Raw genomic sequence first — 22,927 nt, 5'->3', positions numbered from 1 at the left:
TCATTTCGCAAGGGACAAACGGAATGAATAGTGCCTACTCGGGAAAAGACCGTTCTGCCCTCCTTTGAGATTTTCCTTGTTTTTTGCTGCGTGCTTTTCTTCACTCACAGAACAGTCAATCTCTTCGATTTGATTGTTTCGTTTCGTGCCTGGGTTGTTCTGTTTTCCAACAATGGGTTTGGTTTGTCTTCGGCTTTAGGATAATCGTGTTTGGGGGGGGTAGGTGATCTGCTACAACTAAACCAGGTGAGGGGTTTTGTGCTATGATCGACATAAGCGTGTCTATTTTTCGTTTAATCTCCTTGAATTTGATTGTTTCATGCTTGGGTTTCTCTTTTCCTGTATTAAGATTGGGAGGTGTTCTGTTTCGAACAATGACCTATTTATGAGATTGATTGGCTACTGTTTAGTTTCTAAATTTATTGTTGAAATTAGATGAGATGATCTACTGTTTTGCTTCAAAGGTATTAGAATTTTGGGCAGCCAATTATAATTATAGGGTTTAGATAGAGAAAGCTGTGATCGGTGTAATGTCTATGGCTTTATGGATTCCTGATAAGCTTGAAATTGACACAATATTTGCTTCTCTAATTGGCGATATAAGTCAAATGGGGTATAGCATAAGGAAAGAATACGTGTGGAACATGGCCTTCATATATGATTTCTTTGGAACTGCTAACAAGAACTTTCTTAGGTTTTCTGAAATTTTGCCACATTACCATGTTTTCTTTTGTTGTCTATACAAAATCGGTTCATAATTATCAATCTAGGCAACAGCTAGGCAATCTTCATCTTAATGGCATTTTGAAATCCCCTTTTGAGAGTTGGGTATATATGCTGCACAAGCATTTCTGTTTTGTACTCTTCTTTATCTCTATGTATTTTGGTGTTATCTTTCATCGTCCCATTAGAAGTTTTGCTGCCATTTTTTAATTTCATAGTTAATTTGAAAAGTAAGAGAAAAAATGGAAAACGAATTTGTTATCTGCTTTCTCTATCATATAATGACATTGTTTGGTTCACAGTAGATTGCATTGTTTTGGTTTGAAAGTTTTTGTGTTATTTAGGGTATACACTTTTTACTGCAGGTTTTAAATATAGAATGCAGGAAGTTGTTTTTATTTGGTTTTCATAATGATCAGCCGTTCTTCGTTGTTGTTATTTTATTTATGTTTTATGGATTCTTGATATCTGAACTACAATCAATATAGATGGGTCCTGTTATGCCTTTTTATGTTTTGGTCATGCTTATGAGAATTGGTCTAATATGTGGGATTTGGTTAATTTCAGTGGGTGTTTTATTTTTTTTTTGGGGTTTTGTTTGATCGCATATGATTATGTGAAAGTTGTTCTTAGTTTCTTTTAGTGTTGTTCATGTTTTTAGTTGGTGGCTTAGCATCTACTTATTAGTAGTTTTATACTATATATGCTAACCATGGAAAATTGGAACTAATAGCACACAAAAAGCAGATTCTTCTAAGTTATAGAGTCAGAGTTCAGTTGATTGAGCTTTGAGTTAAGAAGAAAGAGGTCTAGGTTTTGGAGTGTATTGCAGTGTCTAAATTTGTAAAATCTTTCACTGCTAGCTGCAGGTAAATTTAGCTTCATTTAGATACTTTTGTTCGGTTTTTTGATCATTTTATTTTTGTTCTCTCATGGTATTTGTTTTACATGAAGAATCTGAGGGGGTATGGTTTTTTTTTGTTCAAAAGGCTAAATATTTTGATAATTTTGAGTCACATTTTGTAAATTGACTTTGGTCAGTTTAAATAAGTTCAATTCAATTGCTGTTTTGTGATTTCATCAAGAACATGGTATTGAATTTGGTTGTTGATATGTGTTATGTCTATATCTTTGTTGTAGTTACAAATTATAGAAGCAATTTTTTTTTTTTTTGGCTGAAGCTATTCTTATATTTCCTATGTCATTGTTCTAAATTGATATTTGTGGCGAAAGCTTAAATGGTTGTCAGAGCGTTGAAAAAGTGTGTTTCCTTCTATTTTGAAACATTGTTTTGATATTTATGAACATTGTTATTTTTTTTTTTTTTACTTTTGTTTCTTTACTGGCTTTTGTTTGTGGTTAGATTCAGTTTATGTTCAAGTTAGATTTTATGCAAAACTGTGTACACGTTATTAGAAGTTATTTCACTGTTGGATTCATCTTCAGATATTGTTTGGGATTATTGCAGTGTTTATTTTGGTGTAGATTTGGTGTTTATTTCAGGTTCAGTGTCTACTCACTTTAGCAAAAACCTGTCAACATTCATAACAGCAGTAGCAATAGAGATTGCTATTCGCTTTTTCTTGCATTAGTAAAGACTTAGATAACTAGATGATCTGCATAACCTAAGTATATTGAAAACAGATTTTGCGTTTATTTCTTTGTTCAAGTCTATCGGCTTGACTAATTGAATTTGAATTTGTTCCATGTTTCTTTTCAATTTCTTGCTTTTGATTTCTAACTTTGTAGTTGGTTCATTCTTTCGTCTTTGTCATCTTTTTTAATTTGAATTTTCTGATTCATAATGCTTACACTTTAGAACAATGATACTTGCTTAGCAATTGAGTCATGAAAATGATATCAGTTCTTTGCAATTAAGTAATGGTTTATATATATGCTACCTGCAACCTTATTTGATTTTCATTTTTTTTCTTCTTTTTGTTCAGATTTCAGTATTCTACAAGAAGTAACTACTTTATAAGAAGGCATTAGTTTGTTGCATACAGAGTTCTTTCAAAAGGTTTTTCCTGCTTTAAGATCTTAAGAACTGAGTGAATTATATAATCTTTTCTTATGTAGTTTGAGGAATCACATAAGATTTCCATTTTAATTGTGAGGTTTATGATCATATTCTGGACTTTGCCTTTTGAGTGATACAGATTTTGGATTTTGATCTTTTTAGTATTTTGTTTGTCCTGCACTTTGCAATTTTGATGATTGATTGAAAAAATTAGAAGATAAGAGTTTTCGCTGTCTGGTAGTTCAGTTTTGCAATGCAGTTCAGTTTCTTTCTGTTTGGTCAGTTCCAATATATAGTGTGCATAGGTGAGCGCTAGAAACACAGTATTGGAAATTAAAAAAAACTTATGGATTTGGAAAGAAACATGTCATTAACTTTCATTAAACAAAATAATCTCATGCAATTGTTTGTAAATGTTTAGAGATATTGTGCACTTTTGTTCAAGTCTACAAATGGTTACCTAACAATGTGATTGCTAAATGATAATATCTTGGTTGTGTTGTTTGGCAGCTTAATGATTAATTTTCAAATTTGTGTTTCTCAGACTGTATGCAAAGAAGTGTGTATTATTCTTCTGCCGCTGTTCCTGTGTACATTGTTTGGGATTATCTCACTGTCTTATTGCTATTCAGGTATGTGCTTGACACAGAACTGATATATTCATATTGATGTTCATTGTTGGTATTAGTGTAAATTAGTCATTAATATATTGATAATATGTTCGGAGATGCTATTTGGTTCAGTTTTTTTACATTTTGATTCAAAGTGATGTAAAATTTGTACTCAGATTTATGCTGTGTTTATATAATGTATCACTTTCACTTTGAATTTGATGATTTTTGGATCATCTCATGATTGATTGTAAATATGTTAAGTATGATTCGAATTGGATATAAACTTCTATTCTATTTCATCAGTGATGTATTTATAGTTTCTCTGTTTAAAGTGTTATCATATGGTGTAAATAATATATATATATATATATATATATAATATATATATATAAGAGAGAGAGAGAGAGTCTCAATACAACTGTTCTCATTTTCTGTTTTGGTAGAAGTCAAATGAAATCATAGTGTTGAGTGGTGAAACCATATTATCCTTGCTATCTGTGTCAAGACTAAATTAACAAGATCATTGCATTTTTAAGGTTGTTGCATAGTTCCGCAAGATCAAGCAACAGTTTTCGTCCAAATAAATCTGCATGCCGGCCTCCAAGGTTGCTTGAACTTCCTTGCGAACTTCTTCAATTCCTTCTGCAATTTCTGCTTCTGCCAGCCTCCTAGATTGGATCTTTACTTCAATTTCCAAAACATTTTTCTAAGCTGTATTCACACTTTCTTTTCTACTCTTTCATTTTCAGTTTCATGTCAATTGTATTCAGTTTCAGTTTCTTTAATCCCACACACAACTTCTTATATATCCAATCACTTACTTCCCTAAACAATTCACTAACAATCCTAACTCCCGCAGCAAAGTGCGGGCAACTATTGCTTGTACGAAAGCTAAACTACACTTTTCCTGTTCATTTCGCATACGACAAAAGGAATGAATAGTGTCTCCTCCGGAAAAGACCATTCTGCCCTCCGTTGAGACAAATTCTAAATATATGAAAGCAACAGTGTATAGAGAGTCGTCGAACGCAGATATTGATCTTGATTGTTTGACAATTTCAACTGCATCCGTGAAGCTGCCAGATACTGAGGTTGGGTTGGCACGAAAGTTGGCCTGATAACAAGTACAAAAGGTTTGGTTTACAGAGTTTGTGTGCTAGATTTGATTTAAAATTTGGGGTTTTGAATTATGGATTTGATGTGGGATTTCCAATTTTGATCGTAGACCGCTGGGGTAGGAAAAAGAAGAGGAAATATTGAAGATTTCGGTCGACTTTCGGAGGACGGTTTGGGTTGAGGAAGGTTTTAATAGAAGAAGAGGTATGTGTTTGATTTGGGTTTTTTTTCTTCAGTTGTTTCGGATTGTGGTTTTGAGTGAGTTTTTTGTGTTTGAAATTTGTGTATTTGTATATTAACATGTGAATGGTGGTGATTTGGGTTATGACACACATTGAAAGAAAGAGAGGTTTTATTTCTAGACGTGATATTGAATGTCATTTTGGCCATCGTAAGCTGGAGAGCTTTATTTGATCCCTTATTTCCCCAAATTAATTCGATGAGTTTTCTCCTGTCTTTATGTTTCTCTTTCAACGCATTCACAAAGAAAGGAAAAAAAAAGGGATTAAATTTCAGAGCCAATTTGGACTTCGGAGCCTGGAATCATCTGGTTTGATCTGTTTTGGGTGTTTGGGGGTTTAATTTTGAGTGCTTGACAGCATAAAGATCACTGGGAGAGTTAGCACTGAATTTCTTAACTTCTCTGTTGTGTGCAATGTTGGGAGCATATTTTCATTATTTGTTGACTGATTTTGTTCCTCCCATGTATTTTTTTTTTTTATTCCGTTCAATCTTCAGTACCTACATGATAGCACAATGGAATTTGCTATATAAAGATCTAGGTTGTGGTCTTTTGGTAGTTAGAAAAGGCTCAGTTAAATTGTGATTTTGTTTTTGTCGTACTCATGTAGATTTTCCATTTGCATACCTGGCTCACACTTAAGTTCACAAATATCCTTCCATTTTTGTTTGTAGGTGATGGTGTGACAGATTAAAAGCCTAATCCTTCAATATATTTGATAGCTGCAAAGGTAAATGATCTACATTCTTATTTCCTCCATATGTATTTATATCTCAAGTATCTTGATTGTATTGTCTCTCTCTGTATAAAGTGTCACTGATCAAATTTCAGAAAATAAAGACGGTAAAACTTTCTTGACCTTATTGCATATCCGTGGAGAATTAGGTGAATGCCATGTCTCAGCCAACGTTTAGGGTATTCTAAAATTAAGAATTTGGTGAGAGCCAATGAACCCAGCTCCTCCAGTAACCAAAATTCTCATGTTTGCCTTAAAGAATTTGGCATTTCTTACAGGAGAGGGGCTCGGAGGCCGTTTTGTACAAGTACGTTCTCCATTAGTAGCCATTTGATGAACTCCTCAACTTCAAGAAAAATCCCCAAATTTCCTAAGCTGTTTTCAAATTAGTGCAATTGCAGTATGAGATAAAGGAGAGAGGTTTATATACAAAATGCAATGGGGTCAGACCCCTTCTTTTCTCTTAGTCTGGATTAAGAACGTAGATTAGTGCAGTGTTTGGATTGTTTTCTTTTGTTTCCAAATTTAATTAAGATTTCTCTTCCTTTTAGTCAAGTTATTTATAGTTTGAAATAAGGATTTATTCTCCTAATTTGTAAGGGATGAGTTTAGTATTTCCCTTCTAACTTAGCTGTTACCTTCTTTGTAGTTTATGAGTTAATGCTTATACCCCTTAGTTTGTATTCTTCATTCAAAGCCTTGATAGTTTGCCAGTAGGTATCGAAATCTGAATTATTGCTGCTATCATCATGTGGTACTGAAAAGGAATAAAATCTTCCTCCACCAAAAGCGATGACGGTAGCAATCAATTGATATCTATTTATCCCAACAGGCTTTATTGTTGACAAGCAAAGCTTTAGTAACATGTTTAATTCAGATAATTAAAAGCAATTCAAATAGTTGTTCATGATCAGTTCATGTTGAGTTTTGATACATATGATGATCAATTAAAGCTGTTAGTATAAACGATTAAATCAGTTACAATTGTGTGTATTAAATGAATGTATTTCTAGGTATTTAAATTTATTCGTGTTCAAAAGTTCATTTAGCTAGAGAGGTGAAAGCGAATATAAATTTTGAAGATTGTATGCATGCTTGAAATGGCATGAAAGATTGTATCAAGAAGCAAATGGCAAAGTAACAGAAACAGATAAAGGGCTTTTTGCATCAGCTTTTCCATGTAAATTAAAGGGCCAGTATTGGTCAACAAGGTTAAAGGATGTGTGACATGTTTATGATTTTAGTGTTTACATTTTAAAACTGTTCACAATCATGGAAGCATTGTTGCAATGGGTCAGATTCAATGTTATTTTGGGTAATAACCAGTGTTCTAATTAGTCAATGTTCTTTCTATGTTTGTCATAATGTTCAGTGCAAAGACTAAGTTAGTTAAAACCATTAAACAAACTTATGTCTTGGAGCTGCAATCCATGAGCCGTCTCTACATGGTCTTAGTTTCGGTTCTGAGCAGATAACTGTTTTGTTATGTAGTGGAGATATGATTGGTAAGGATGAAAGGTATAGATTAGTCTAGGTCATATGTGTTATTAAATCAAAATCACTGTGTTCCAATTTGAAGTTCTTTTCCAGTGAGTATAATTGCTTGACCTTTAGTTTGAAGTCAAGGCAATAATGATACTGATAAGTTAGATATTGACAAGGATTCTTATGGCTTTAGTTTAATCCTAGATCAATTGTACATCTTATATGATACAAATAAAAATTAGGTTACCTAAGTTGATGCTTTTTCTCTTTCAGCTGTCTCTTTCTCTCTCTCTCTCTCTCTCTCTCTCTCTCTCTCTCTCTCTCTCCCTTCAAACTTTTAATTCCACTTGCTTTTGGTTTGCTGTTTGTTGGTGATTTCAGGCTACAAAAAGGTTTTCGGAGCAGCTTGAGGCTCTGGAAAGATCTGCAGAGGCAATATCTTTTGGTGGAATGAACCACACTTTCCTATTGTGTTCTGATACATGTTAGCACGCATATATATTGATTGGTTAGTCATCATTGTCTACATTTTCAAGTCCACCTCATTGCAGCATGCTCTATGAATTTCTGCATAATATCCGTAGCATGAAACTCTGGAAGTGTGATACACTTTTCACATATATTTACAATATCCATATGTGGTTAGTTTATACGGTTGTTGTTTTGAAGGAAATCAAATACTGTTTCTTTGTTTGAGTTTTTCCTACTTTTTCAATTGAGTTGATAAATTGTAAACTATGAGCCCTGATTTCTAGATCCTAAACCCTTGAAAATATTAATGTCAGTATCAGAAATTGTTTTCTGAGATCAAGTATATTCAGATTGGTCTTTCTATCGTTGTCCAATATTGTGCTATTTGTGGTTGAGATTATTCATGCATCAGATATGTTGCATGGTCTGTTTGATTTTGCATTCAATCTTATGAGACCTCTCCCTCTTCTTCCTTTTTTTTTTTTTTAATAATTTTTTATATTCAATTTGTTCTGATTCATTCTTCTTCCAGATTTGTAGGTGAGCAACAAATTAATTGCAATCACAACAGTGAAGTGGTCTGCAAGTGAATTATTTTCCACTGCTTATATAAAATGTTATGAAATTGGTAACAAAAATTCATGAGTACTATATTTTACCAAATTTCATAACATTTAAGGATATATGATAATGCTTATATTTCAAAATACCGTTAGGACCATTCTATTTTGTACATCTACTGATCAATGTACATAAAAGCTTTTTTCCTATTCTTCTTTGTTTTTCTAGCTCATTCGGTTTTATTGCAATAATACACCAATTATTATCACAGCTAAAAGACCCGCAGCATCGCGCGGGCCTTTGTAACTAGTTAACTCTATACTCAAACAAAATAAAGACAAACGAAATGAGTATTCTACCGCTGCATGTTGGGAGTTTAACTGAATTGCCATCAACACACGTTAAAGAGACGGTCTCCTTACACGTAAAATTCAGCAACCTCCGCCATCCCAATTCCCAGTCTCCCAGAGCTTCTGCTCTAAACACCAAATGCTTATTAATACTTGAACTCAGCAGGTAAATCCTGATAGTCGGCACAGAAGAGAGAGAGAGAGGATTGGCACAAAAGCTTTACTGCAGACACAGAGAGAGATCGGTAATTGGTGGTTTAAAGTAATGGTTGAGTTTTGTTGGTTTGAATTTTGAACTATAAAAGGAGGAATTGGTCTGGGTTTGTCTTGGACGATACCCAATTCGTCCTTTCTGTGGGTTTATCATCTTTGATTTTGTTTTCTGGTTTCATTCGTTTTGAACTGATTGGGGTTTTGATTTTTAATAGGATGGTTGTTGAGTTGATGTAGTGTTGAAAGGATGTTTTGTTTTCTTCGGTCTTCTTTCACCAAACCTAGTTAACCAACAATTCTCTTGCTCCATTGTGCCCAAAGTTTAACACATTCAAGTCTCATTCTCTTTTCTCGACAATTCCCGGGCACATTGCTTGAGATCTACTTACATGAATAAAATTTCTGAATTTGATCATAAAAAATTAAGTTTAAATTTGGTGGTTTGTATTTAAACCAAATTAATTTGATGGTCTGTCACGTTGCATATCAATGAGTTTCCTTCTTTTTCTTCACTGATCACTACTAAAATCTTCGCAGATGATGAATGCTAGGCAGCCGTCGAAGCGATGATGAATGTGAGGAGAGCTTCTCTTTCTTATTCAAAAGGAATGCAAATTGCTTGATACTATTTCCTTTTTTATTTGTGCTTTTTGTAATTCTTTTTGGGTTGTTGTAAATTCAGAGATGGATATGATGAAAGAGATTGTCAAAATTGTTGTTTGGTGAAGACATGTCAGTTTTTTGTGGTATGTTCATTTCTCCAGAATCTTGAAATTTCAAGTTCAGTTTAATCTATTGTGAATCCATTTTGTTTGTTCGTTTTTTGTATTGATTTTTTATTTCTGTTAATTCAAATTTTGCCCAATATTAATGGTAGTTGTATGCAACCAATTCGAAATAAGGTATTGTAATGGGACATCATCTGAATTATGCTAGATCTTCCAGGGCTTTTTATTCAATCGCATACTCTCCCTCTGCTTTTAATGTTGTTATCCCATGAGGTCCTCTGACATCATAAATTCACAAACAAATCAGCAAGTCCACCTCAATTATAGTACACAAACAAAGTTAAAGAGGGTACAAGTTTGATCCATTTATTGCTACGACTACATCATTTGGGCGTTTTCATGAAAGCTATTGGATGTAGTTTTCCAAACATAGTGCAATTTTGTTGGTTTTTACAGATATGTATTACAAATTCTGAATTGAATGGTTTATTGTTCTTTTAGAACTACTGAATTTTGTTTTGTATAGCCATATGAATCATCTTAATTTGGCAAGAGCCATAAGATGAGTAGAAATTGATAGATCCCAGTCAAATTTCTAACAGATGAACAGAAAATTTATGCAGAAAGACATCTGCATTTTCTTTTGTATTTAGTATTAATGTGTGTCATTGTATATGTATCATTGATATGCATGGATGTCGGATCCTGTGTTATCCGTTTCTTTTATATTGTCTATGGTATATGCTTGGTATATTCTATGTTCTGTTCAGGAATATCTATAAGAATATGTTCTTTTATTCCAAATGCTAATCATGAATCATATCTGCAAATGCTGGTTATGACTAACAAAGGTAAGTGCATGCTGTAAATGCTATCGAAGATTTTCAAGCAGTATCCAAAATGAAACCATGGATTAGGCTTCATCAAAGAATTTTTTCCATGCCATTTGAGGAAAAGAACCAAATTGTTTCAATGCATAACTGAAAGTACTCATCATTTTATGCTTTACAGATAAACCCACAATCCCCAATTGGTTGAAATTAATGCACATTCTCTATTCAGCAAATGGTTCTCCGAAAGTGGCAAGTTGAATGTGTCTGCTTTTTGTAAAGTAAAGTTGGATTTGGAACATGCAGTTGTACCATTAATCTAAGGTTGCAAAGCTTTCCAAAAAATTCAAGAGAGGTAGAGGAGGAAACCAATCTGGTATTTATTTTGATTGGTGAGATATAATGTTACTGTGATTTTTGATTTTATGCTCATTTTTCTTCCACCTGGCTTGATTATAAATGTATGGCAATGCTGCAGATGAAGTTGAAAGCCTTGCTGCTGCTACAAAATCTGCTTTATCAGGTTCTGAACCTTCAGATTCTATTCAGGTACCAGGCTCTCTCTACCTTCTTTTGCAGGCTATTTTCTAAGCTTCTTGATCAGATGTAAAACAAACGTCTATATTAACATTTTGGATTCAGGTCACACCAGCTTCTTTTCTAAAATGGCACCTTCAAATTAACATGCCAGATGGTGAATGCGCTACTAACTCAGCTGGAGAAGTCAAAATCAGCACCAAATGTGATAATTTTGACAACATCCAAGATAACTGCTGCTATTGGTAAGGCTGCAGTCACTTTCTTACAATGTGAATATTAATTTATACCCTTGCATGCTAACTTAAAAACCTCCTTGAATTTGGTTTCCATTTATCTTTACTAGGAGCGGTAATTTGTTGTTGGGAAAGAATTGATGCACTTCTTTTTCCCTCCCTGTATAGATTAGTTTAGTCTATTTTTAGCATCGCTCATCAGTCTGCAGTCCACTATGGTTCTAAGTAGTAACAGATATGCATGATTTGTTAACAAGGAGTTGATGCGTGAAATTCGTCTAGACCCTTCATTCCAGTTTCCAATTTATATGCTGGAATCAAAGTTTTCAGCCTATTTTTATCCTCATTTAGATTGTTGTTGGTGTTGTATCTGTTTGTTCCCTATGTTTGCTGGAACAATGTCATCCTCTCTGCTCCTTCCCCATTAATTATACTTCATAGCTATTTGAAAGGAAACAAACAGAAACACTATGATCTGGTCTAAGCATATGAATCGTGAAGGTCTTTGTAATCATGAGATGTTTGCTGCTATATCAGTCTCATAAACAAATTTCCATATTATATTTTTTGATGAACGTAGCTCAGTTAAAGTACTTTGTGGCTGGAAATACATCAAGCAGACACATCATATAATGAATAATTACAGTAGCCTTAAAATGCCTGCTATTTCTGGACCCTTCTTCTTTCAGCTTTTAGTGACCACATTTAAATCATCCCCCTGCTAAGCATTTACGGAAAATACAGAATACCAATTATCATAGCGTTGTTTTCATGAGTCCATTGCCACAGCCACATAACCCCAATCTCAAAAAATTACATAGATGTTACAGCCTTGCTTTCAACAGATTGAATTCAATTTCAGTTTTAGTACACCCTGCGTTCTCTGTCTTTCTTCACCATAACTTGCTCATCCTCTTTTTTAGTTTCACTTATGTTCATGAACACCTTTGTGTTTTGATTAGGAAAAATCTAGACTGCAACTGAATGAGTTTTGATTAACTACAGTGGCGAGAATCCTTAATTTGATTCATAACCTGCTGGTAAAAATACATGAATTAGGTTATAACCTGTTGATTCATTACCTAGTCTCATTTTCCTCTACTTATTATATGTTGCTATTCTTGATTCAAATATATCAGTGGCGGCCCATCACATCTAAGGACAAACGAACTGCTGACCAACACAGCCGTCAACAGTAGATGAAGCAGCTAATGACACATCTGAAGACCTCATGTAGAATAATTGGTCCAGACTAAAAATGTAGGCTATTTGGCATGGTGGTAACCACTTTTGTAATCTGTATATAACATAGAGCTGCAGTTAGAATACGAATTTTTTGAGAAATGTAACTGCACAAGCTTGGTTAAAATACCAGCTTCTACTCGAGAATATCCAATTTTGAACTAAGTAAGTATAAAAGTCTGGTTAGAACACCAGCTTTTGTAATATGTATATCTTTCTAAGCTTATGGTTATCACTACATTACATATGAAATTCAGTAAAAGAAACAAACCCGCAGCATCATGCGGGCAAACTAACTAGTATATATTAAATGCAACAGACAGTAAAGTGTAGACATTGTATTAGCCAAATTTTGTTGAGGGAAAATAGTTAGAGCAGGAGTTCCTAACATGTCTGCCCCTCATTGCTAGTCATGATTTGAAGACATTACTCACGTTCCCCTTTGGTATTTGAAAGTATGGCATTGAAGACATTACTCACATTCTTCATAATCTTCATTTTGAGGGGATTTCTTTTGCTAATTGCAGGGGTTCCTTACCAACTTGACAGGTTGCTTCTAACCAGCCAAGGTTGTCGCCTTGTCGGCCTTCTTTGCTTCAAAAATAGTCTCCAACTCTGATGATGCTTTGAGAGATGTAGCTAATTGAGTAAAATATGGAAGGTTAGGATATGAGTGGAGGCAGATTAGAAGATGCTAGGAAATTGAAGTGTGTAGAACCACGGAACATAGACAAGAATTTAGTGGACAATCTGATAAGATGATCAGGAGACATATATATACACTTGGTGAAAAGCATTATGGAGTTAAAATAGAAGAAATCAGTGCTTCAGATGCAGAAGGATGGCAGCTAAAAGATAAACATCTGTATTACCACCAGCACTCTGCTGCTTAAGTTAGTATCCACTGCTTGCCAAGCTGAGAAATTATGTTACTTTGCACTAGTATGTTGAGCAGTTGAAGTCATTGAATTCTTGGGTTCCTAATTTTGTGGAAAGTTCTTTTAAGGTACTGAACTAGGAACTAAATGTGTGCTCTCCTTTATTAGTGCGCCATTGTTTTATCAACTTATCATAGATTTGATAAAATTCTTAATCTTTTAAATTTTAACTTCATGTTTTGTTTTTGTTTTTTAAATCAATCTCTTCAGTTTTTCCCCCCTACAGTTACCATCGTAGTCCATGCATTACTGGCACTCTTTCCGTTTTCTTTCTAAAATTTTAGATATTGTCTCATCTTTCGCAAACGTATAGATTTTCGAACTAATTCACCTTATTTGCCAACTGAAACTTAGTAATACACTTTGTTTTTAATGGAACCTTGGAAATTGCATATGGTAGAGTTACAACTCTGTGATTGAGATTGTATTGATGCATTTACTTCTACCGATTAAGAACCTTCAGATGTTGAGCTATACCAATTATATGGTTTGGATGGACATTGCTATAGATGTAATTGATTGATATTTATCTGTCCTTTTGCCATCCTTGATTAGATATCCTTTTCAGAGCTCAAGGTTGCATTTCATAAGAACCTCAAGAAATTGGTAATCAAGTGTTTTCCCAGTTCATCTGAAGCATTGAACATGCTATCCTGATAGCTCCCCAAACACTCCCATTGTCCATGCTGACACAGTAATCGTCTGATCCAGGGCTGTCACAACTCAAACATAAATGTATGTTATAAGTTATAACCCATCACTTTCATCTCTTCCATTTCTCTCTAGATAGCTTTGTTATCGAGATGATTGCATTAAAGCCTTAAATGTCAAATTCTTCATTCCATGGTAAGAATCTTATGAGTATCAGAATTGTCAGGGCAAGTCGTTAAAAAAAAAAAAAAAAAATTCTTATTTCAATTCCTGCTCTTCAATACACACCTCGATCTTGAGGGCGAGATCTTTTGTAATAACAAAACTGTCTGGAAATATCATTGCTTGTTTGAAAATACGGGTTCCATAAAACTTGACTAAGCGCAAGACCCTTTGTATATGGAAATTGATTACTAAGGGAGTATCTTCGATAAAATAGAACTTTTCGGTGTTTCTTGCTTAGACACTAGCCAATATGCTGTGGACCGTTGCTTTGTGTTGCTGGTCATTTGGAAACATATCCTTATTCTACCTTTCAATGCTCTGACAGGGAAGAAGACCATTTTCTCCTTTGTTACTTATGTCATAATTTTAGCATTTAAATGGATTCCTCTGTGCTCTATGACGTGTTGTGCAGGTAGCTGATGAATTCTACAGCATCTTGCATAAACATTACATACAAGTACTAGTATGCTACCCGAAACATGTTCCTTAAAATACTTTTTTTTTTGCCTTTCCAGTTGTATTGGTAATATTGAAGTTGTTGAATTTAGTCAATAGCTGTGAAGAAGCATTTTTGGATGTCACATACTTGGAAAAGGGAGATCTGGACATGTTAATCTCAACAGTAAGGCAAGAGAATTTTTAGACTACCGCATGAACCTCTGGTGCTGACATAGCCAGAAACATGATCATGGCTTGCCTTGTGACTAGATGTACTAAACCGGTAGTCAATGCTACATTCCTCCTGAAAATGTAATTGTGGTTTCCTCCTATCAAGTTTGAAATCATCACAGAATCATTTGCTGAGATATTTGTAAACTTGGTCTATTTCTTGCAACACCCTTTTTTTTTTTTCTTTTGTCTTTTTTTTTGATGGGGTGCAACACCCTTCTTTTACCAAACTTTCTATTGGTTCTGAAGTTCATGAACCTACCTTTAAAAAAAAAAAAAAAAAAAATCGTAGAACAATAATTTGTAATTCGATTGATCAACATTTGTAGAAGTTGTATTGCTGTTTCACATTTCTTCTTGGCTTATTCAGGATTCTCTTCCAATAATTCAGGTTTGACAAGGAGCATACCTTCTTGGCAAAGACCTCTGAGATAAACTGACAACTGCCTGTTCTTTTAATAGATAACCTTCTCTTTAAAGTTCAATCGTATATGTTTCATATAGTCATTTACAAGAGTAGTCCTTTTCGCATCGGATTCTCCATATCAGTTCTGCTTTTCCATGAATATTTGAGTTTGTTGAAGGAATATCGATTTAGTGTGCCTTATCAAACTAGGAGTAGCAATAGGAGAGAAGGTTCTAGATTTCCCAATCCTACACGGATTGGTATTCCTTGTAACATTAGAACTAGCACTTTGTAATCCCTATATATAGGGCTCCTATTCTCAATAATAAGAACACATCTCTCTCATCAATCTCTCTCAAATACATTATACTTAAACACGTTATCAGCACGACTCTAACCACAAAACAGAAAACCAAAACTCATTCACAAAGCAGCCCCTAGCCCGAGCTAGCCGAGCCTTCGCTGCAGCCCGAGCACCCGTGTGCTTGCAACCTTGCACAGCAGCCCCTGCTGCCCCCCTTCCTGCAGCCCTGCGTTCCAGCCTGCTGCCACCGAAGCATCCCTGCTGCGCAAACAAGCCAACGCACACCCACTGCATCTTTTTCCCGTTCCTGTGCACATCCGTCTTCTTGCAAGCCTCGAAACGTCTAGTTCAGAAGCTCAGATCGAAAAACTTTCTTCATCAAAGTTGTTCGTCTCTGTCTCTTCCATCTAACCTCCGAATTTCAGCCTTATCGGAGTCATATTGAGATCTGTACACCAATCGAGGTACAAGCTGTTCAGAACAGAATCTGCTCCGAATTTTCACCAAGTAAGTATTCAAAAGAGTAAGTTTTGAAGTTCCTATAATTCGAAATTTAAATATTTCTTCTTTTCTCGGGGACTTGAAAACCTCCCTTCTTCTACATCCCACCTTTCTTATAACGTGGGTTCGATCTTTGAGAAAAGCGGAATCGTGGGGATTCACGCAATTAACGAACTAAGAGCGTTCGTAAGACTTCGGACTTAGAGCGTCCGTAAGCATCGATTAACGACCATATAAACATCATTGTTTCGGTCTAATCCAATTATTCTTGGAAATCGATTTCTTGGTAGCATAGCTCGGAAATCTTATTTAGTTTTCGTGGAAGCATTGACTCCGAAACTAACTTGTTTTGTTTCATCTTTCAGGATGTCAAACACAAACAAACTCGATTTTGTTCCATTGGATTATGCAGGCAAAAGGTACTTAATTTGGGTCACTGATGTCGAGATCCACCTCATTGCCCGTGATTTATTGCATACAATCCAAGAGCTTTGTCCTATAGAAACAGCTCCAGACCCTCAAACTGAGAAAGATATTTCCAAGGCACTTGCCTTCATGAAACGTCACATGGATAGTGACCTACAGTTTGAGTTCATAAATGAGGATAGCGCCATAAAGCTTTGGCATGCGCTTCACGAACGATATGGCAATGTTCGTGACTCCATACTTCCGAATACAGAAGCAGAATGGAAACATCTTCGCTTTTCTGAATTTGACACTGTCATGCAATTTTATTCGGAAGCTCTCAGCATCAGAGCAATGATGCGTCTCTGTGGAAAAACAATCACAGAAGACCAATTGATTGAGAAAACCCTCAATACCTTCCCCGTCTATGCTATGAGGTCCTCTGACTTATTCCGGACTCATGTAAATGCAAGGCGGATCACAAGTTTTCAACAGCTTATTGAAGCTATGGTCACTACTGAAAGACATGGCAATGAACTTGTGAAAAGAATATTTGATAGGCTTCAAGATAGCTATCAAGAGCATCGTCCTATGGCTAGAGAAAGTCGCCTTCGACGTCATGATCCATACGATCGAAATGCTCAAGAAGGTAATCGCTCAAGGCGACAATCCCACGACCGTAGGAGGCGTGATTTTGAGGGAAATAGGGTTGGAAACCATGGAGCCAACGTTGGCCATGGGCACCACTTTCCAACGCCACCAGTCCTAGGGACTATGCATATTGCGCCAATGCGCCTCAATCAAGGGAGAATCCTCTTTATGGTGTCTATTTCTGATATGGAACGTCTGATCAATGGACCTGAATTTGCAATGTACCTACGAAGGTAGTCGCATCATGGTGATCAAGACTTCGAGTTCACAAAGACTTTAAATCTGGCGATGAAGACAAAATACCGCAGATTTTTATTTATAGTCTTTTATTTTTCCAAGAATTATGTCATGGAAATTATGCCTTATATCAATAAAATGACTTATTGTATTAACTCTTTCCCTCTAGGCGTACTCAAGAGTACTTGTGATGTCTAGGCAAGGTTTGATATGAGAGAACGGTTTTAAAAGTGAGCAACGCTCCACCAAAATCTCGCCTTACCTTACCTGGTCACAACTAAATTGAAATTGCCGAACGGATAGAGTGACTACGATTTGTCTACGATTTGATTTTTATATTGGATTAGATTATGGTCACGAAACTTTGGTGTCATCATTGGATATTATTAATAAAGTATCGATTTATTTTATCTCATGTCGTAGACATGTTTTTCGAACTTTATTATTTTAAAGATATAAGAGCCAATGGTTTTCATGCGGAAACGCATTGTGAGAATGGACAAGAGTTCCTTTGCATCACCTCTAATGACTACGGAAATAAACGAGTATTAGAGAAACTTATGTGTCGCTCTAGTGGGTTGTATGCAACCACTATTCGAGTAATTGAATCCAACCATGTCATGAGAGATGATTTATGGGATTCCGACACGTATAGGCTTTGGCACGACCATTTGGGACACCCAGGTCGTGACATGATGATCCGTATATTAAAGACTTCACACGGACATCCCTTTTTCAGAACGAAAGGAAGTAAAACTCGAAATTTGGATCAAGGAGGAGCACCTGCGCCTCACGGCGCCTTCCCCCCTCAAGTCCGGCCATCCCCGGTCGGCGCCGCCATCCCCCTGCGGCCCAAGGGTGGCTTTGACGCCACCCCTGCTCCCTTGACTCCCATTTTTACTTCTAAGGTCCATTGTGACTTCATGGCTCAACCAAAATCCTCATTGGTTGTTTCCAAAGCCCATCATTCGTTCTGCAAAGCCTGCTCTTTAGCAAAGTTAGGATCGAGACCATCCTATGCAAAGGACACCAAAGAAAATATACCATTCTTGCAAAGAATCCAAGGTGATATTTGTGGACCCATTCAACCACCATGCGGACCATTTAGATATTTTATGGTGTTGGTTGATGCATCGACACGCTGGTCACATGTCATGCTATTGTCCACAAGGAACGCTGCATTTGCTAAACTCCTAGCACAAATAATTAAGTTACGGGCTCACCACCCTGATCATCCCATTAAGTCTATAAGATTAGACAATGCTGGGGAGTTTACATCAAAGACTTTTGATGATTATTGCATGTCCATTGGGATTGATGTTGAACATCCTGTTCCTCATGTTCATACCCAAAATGGTCTCGCAGAAGCCACCATTAAACGACTACAAATGGTAGCTCGAGCATTGGTGATGCGCACCAATCTCCCTATTTCTGCTTGGGGCTATGCAATATTGCATGCAGCTGTGCTTATTCGTCTGAGGCCCACTGCCACTCAACCCTTCTCTGCGTCCCAGATGGTTACTGGGTATGAGCCTGATGTCTCACACTTACGCATATTTGGGTGTGCAGTCTATGTGCCTATTGCGCCGCCACAGCGCACCAAAATGGGTCCTCAAAGACGATTAGGCCTTTATGTTGAATATGATTCTCCAACGATTATCCGCTACATAGAACCCTTGACAGGCGATCTCTTTACCGCTAGATTTGCGGATTGTCACTTCGATGAGACAGTCTTCCCGTCGTTAGGGGGAGATAAGAACATCAATGTTCAACAGGAACGACAGGAATTGTCGTGGTCTGTCCCCACTCTGTCTCATCTTGATCCCCGAACCGCACAGTCAGAAATTGAAGTGCGGAGAATTCTCGATCTTCAGAACGTAGCAGATTCGATGCCTGATGCGTTTTCTGATATCGCTAAAGTGACGAGATCACACATACCTGCTGCAAACGTGCCTGCAAGGATTGATGTCCCTAAAAGTAGAGGACATGACGCCAACTCAAGAATGCATGAGCATGGCGCCAACATCCCATCTCTCAATGATGGTGACGTTGTGGCTAGGCCCACGGCTCCCGCCAAGAAGCGCGGGAGGCCCATAGGTTCGATGGATTCTCGCCCAAGAAAGAAAGCGAGTTCGGCACAAAATAATCCATTAATCATCGATGTAAATAATCCATCTCATGAGAATATTCCGGATTATGGTTATGTCCAAGAGACATCATTGGGGGACGCTCCAATGTCAGAACCAACTCCAGAGAATAGAGAGATCTCCATAAATTACACTAGTGTACATGAGATGATGGATAGAAATTCTATGGCGATTGATGATGCATTTGCATATCATATTGCAAAAGGAATTATAGAATATGATGATATCGAACCTCGCTCTGTTGAAGAATGTCAACAAAGAGCGGATTGGCCTAAATGGAAAGATGCAATCCAGGTTGAATTGGATTCACTAACAAAGAGACAGGTATTTGGGCCTGTAACGCAGACACCCCCAAGTGTAAAGCCTGTTGGCCATAAATGGGTCTTTGTTAGAAAGCGTAATGAGAAAAACGAGGTTGTTAGATACAAAGCCCGCCTTGTGGCGCAAGGTTTCTCACAACGCCCTGGAATTGACTACGAGGAGACATATTCTCCCGTAATGGACGTTATAACGTTCCGCTACCTCGTCAGTTTGGTAGTTTCCGAAAAACTTGACATGCAGCTTATGGATGTGGTTACAGCATATCTCTATGGGGATCTAGATTCAGAGATATATATGAAGGTTCCAGATGGACTTCAATTACCCAAATCAAGTGGCTCTAAACCACGGAGCGCGTTTTCAATAAGGTTAAAACGCTCACTATATGGATTAAAACAATCCGGACGGATGTGGTATAACCGTCTAAGTGACTACTTGATTGGGAAGGGATATATTAACAATGAAATATGCCCATGCGTGTTCATTAAAAGAACAAGTTCCGGATTTGCAATCGTAGCAGTTTATGTCGATGACATGAACCTAATTGGAACTCTAGATGAGTTGAAGGAAACTGCTAAATACTTGAAATCCGAATTTGAGATGAAAGATCTTGGGAAAACACGGTTTTGTCTCGGTTTAGAACTCGAGCACCGTAGTGATGGAATCTTGATCCATCAGTCTGCATATACTCAGAAAATCCTAAGGCGCTTTAATGAAGATAAAGCAAAGCCTACGAGTACTCCCATGATCGGCCGTAGTCTTGAGCCCGGAAAAGATCCGTTTCGTCCAAGGGATGAGGACGAAGAACCATTAGAGGCCGAGGTGCCCTATTTGAGTGCAATAGGCGCATTATTGTACTTAGCTCAATACACAAGACCGGATATCTCATTCGCAGTGAACTTGTTAGCTCGACATAGCTCTGCGCCAACACGCCGCCATTGGATTGGTATAAAGACAATCTTTCGATACCTAAGAGGTACGATTGATATGGGCCTATTCTATCCCTACAGAGAGAAAAGGAATGACGGAAAATTGGGATTGGACCCCAAGAGGCAAAACGCCCCCGTCCATGGAATGGCCGCCGGCCAAGTTGCCGCCGCCGGCGCCGCCACCGCTCATGGTGGCCGGCGTTCTCCTATCTCCCTCCATCAAAACGACAATGATGTCTTGATGGGTTTTGCTGATGCAGGGTACCTCTCTGACCCTCACAAAGGTCGCTCCCAAACTGGTTATGTATTTACCATGGGAAGCACTGCGATATCTTGGAGGTCTACAAAACAGACCCTTGTTGCTACTTCCTCAAATCATGCAGAGATTATTGCTCTACATGAAGCTGTACGTGAATGTGTATGGCTAAGGTCCGTAATTCGACACATTCAAGGAAGTTGTGGTTTGAAGTCTACCACAAATGAACCTACATGCATTTATGAGGATAATGCAGCTTGTATTGAACAAATGAAGTTAGGTTTCATCAAGGGCGACAACACCAAGCATATATCGCCTAAGTTCTTTTATAATCAGCAACAACAATCACTTCTAAAGATTGAAGTGAATCAAATCCGATCAGAGGATAATGTAGCGGACTTATTCACTAAGTCGTTACCTAAATCCACCTTCGAGAAACATGTGAAGAGCATCGGATTGAGAAAGTTATCCGAACTCCCACGATTATAGCAATCAGGGGGAGATATCGACATCAGGGGGAGTTATGATGTCTACATGTTCGATCTCGAAGAGTGAAAGACGTGTTGTGCTCTTTTTGTCCTTCGACCAGGGTTATTTTTATCCCACAGGGTTTTTTGTTACCTGGCAAGGTTTTTAACGAGGCAACGGATGAAGCGTCACCACCAAGTTTGAAGCGGCACAAGGGGGAGTGTTGAAGGAATATCGATTTAGTGTGCCTTATCAAACTAGGAGTAGCAATAGGAGAGAAGGTTCTAGATTTCCCAATCCTACACGGATTGGTATTCCTTGTAACATTAGAACTAGCACTTTGTAATCCCTATATATAGGGCTCCTATTCTCAATAATAAGAACACATCTCTCTCATCAATCTCTCTCAAATACATTATACTTAAACAGAGTTCTCTTTTTCTTATTGCATGCTATTTGTACATTTGATGTCAAGTGTTCATCATTACTTAAGTGTACCATAGGATGATATGACAACAATTTGTTATAGCATCTGTAATAATTGGCTATGATTGGTCATTCGTTATTACTTTGCAACATTAGGTGACAGACAGAATCGTGTATTTGATGGTTATATTCTAAACCACCTTTAGTGATCACTTTTAAAATATACTAGTCCAGGAACTAAATTTCTTGCCGTGTTGGGAGAGGTTGAAAACACTGTGCCTGTCAATGGTTGAAGGTGGCACAGGCTCAGAGAATTATACATATTTGGATGTTCAATTGAGTCCTCACTGCAGAAATGAGAGGATGATTACCAAACTTGGTGATACGACAGTAACTTACAGATTATCGTATGAGTTTGAAACAATGAGATTCTATAGTTTTTTGTTGATAATATATCATTCAGCTGTGCTTCTTTTGCCTTCAATTTTTTATTTTATTTTCTGCTGTGTTTTATGTATCAATATTTTAGCATTGCTGACTTATTTTTTTTGAAATATAAATTCATTGAAAAAGATTAACGATTACAATCGTTTAAGATGGCATCCCTTATCATTTCGGGAGCAAATACAAACCAACTCTGACTCTCACAAGAAGTTTGAGCATGATTTGCAAGTACATGAGCAACTCTATTAGCTTCACGTTGAGCATGAATCAACCTAAACTCTGGGTGTCTACTCATAATCTCCTTCACCTCATTAAGTATAAGACCCAAGCTTGATAAATCAGCTGCACTTTGAGTCAAAGCATGCACTAGTAATAAACAATCTGTCTCAAAGATAACTTTGCAATAATTCAAAGTTTCTGCCAACTTCATACCTTCAAGGAGGGCCATCAATTCCGCATGGAATGGTAACGTCAATTGCAAGCAAGGTTTGACCGCCGCCGCAACGAAGTCACCTCTCTCATCCCGTATAACCATACCACAACCTCCTCTACGAGAGCTTGCAATGTAAGCACCATCACTGTTGCACTTGAACCACCCCTGCTCCGGTTTAGTCCAATGCATGACTTGTCTTTGTTGAGTAGCCTCACTACCATTAGCTTTCTTGAAATCGTTATACCAACCCAAGCTTAACATAGCTGCCTCAATTGGCCTCTGTTTTTTGTCCTCCCATAACTGAGAATTCCTATTTTTCCATATAGACCATAAGACCATAAGCACTTGTGCAAACTTTTCCTTTGATACACTTTGAGATATATGGTCCTTTAAGGAGGTAAGTAAGTTTGTTGGTG

General features: G+C 37.0%; 1 protein-coding gene and 1 long non-coding RNA gene across 23 annotated transcripts; one reads left to right on the top strand and one right to left on the bottom strand.

The window, feature by feature from the left end:
• LOC112179613 lies at positions 1-12,646 on the top strand. 22 transcript variants are annotated; one of them, XR_005803924.1, is made up of 14 exons: positions 1-246; positions 3,288-3,375; positions 4,217-4,490; positions 4,583-4,677; positions 5,389-5,444; positions 7,317-7,443; positions 7,939-7,946; positions 8,484-8,562; positions 9,068-9,105; positions 9,213-9,276; positions 10,270-10,480; positions 10,567-10,637; positions 10,731-10,870; positions 12,001-12,283. It is a non-coding gene; the product is annotated as an uncharacterized LOC112179613 (long non-coding RNA). The 22 variants fall into 22 exon arrangements; XR_005803929.1 differs by having other exon boundaries at positions 2-246; positions 10,321-10,480; XR_005803921.1 differs by lacking the exon at positions 8,484-8,562 and having other exon boundaries at positions 3-246; positions 12,001-12,282.
• A 9,562-nt stretch (positions 12,647-22,208) lies between these two features.
• Positions 22,209-22,850, bottom strand: LOC112178232. Its single transcript, XM_024316410.1, has one exon. The coding sequence runs from the start codon at positions 22,848-22,850 to the stop codon at positions 22,209-22,211; it is 642 nt and encodes a 213-aa protein (XP_024172178.1).
• Between the last annotated feature and the right edge of the window lie 77 nt (positions 22,851-22,927).

This window comes from Rosa chinensis, chromosome 7 (genome assembly GCF_002994745.2).
Source record: "Rosa chinensis cultivar Old Blush chromosome 7, RchiOBHm-V2, whole genome shotgun sequence".
In the NCBI taxonomy this organism is placed as follows: domain Eukaryota; kingdom Viridiplantae; phylum Streptophyta; class Magnoliopsida; order Rosales; family Rosaceae; genus Rosa; species Rosa chinensis.
The sequence above is the reverse complement of the archived record's forward strand: the minus strand, read 5'-3'. Positions and strand labels throughout refer to the sequence as shown.

Coding starts and splice junctions, on each gene's coding strand:
- LOC112178232 (XM_024316410.1), bottom strand. CDS start 22,850: ATGGTCTTATGGTCTATATGGAAAAATAGGAATTCTCAGTTATGGGAG.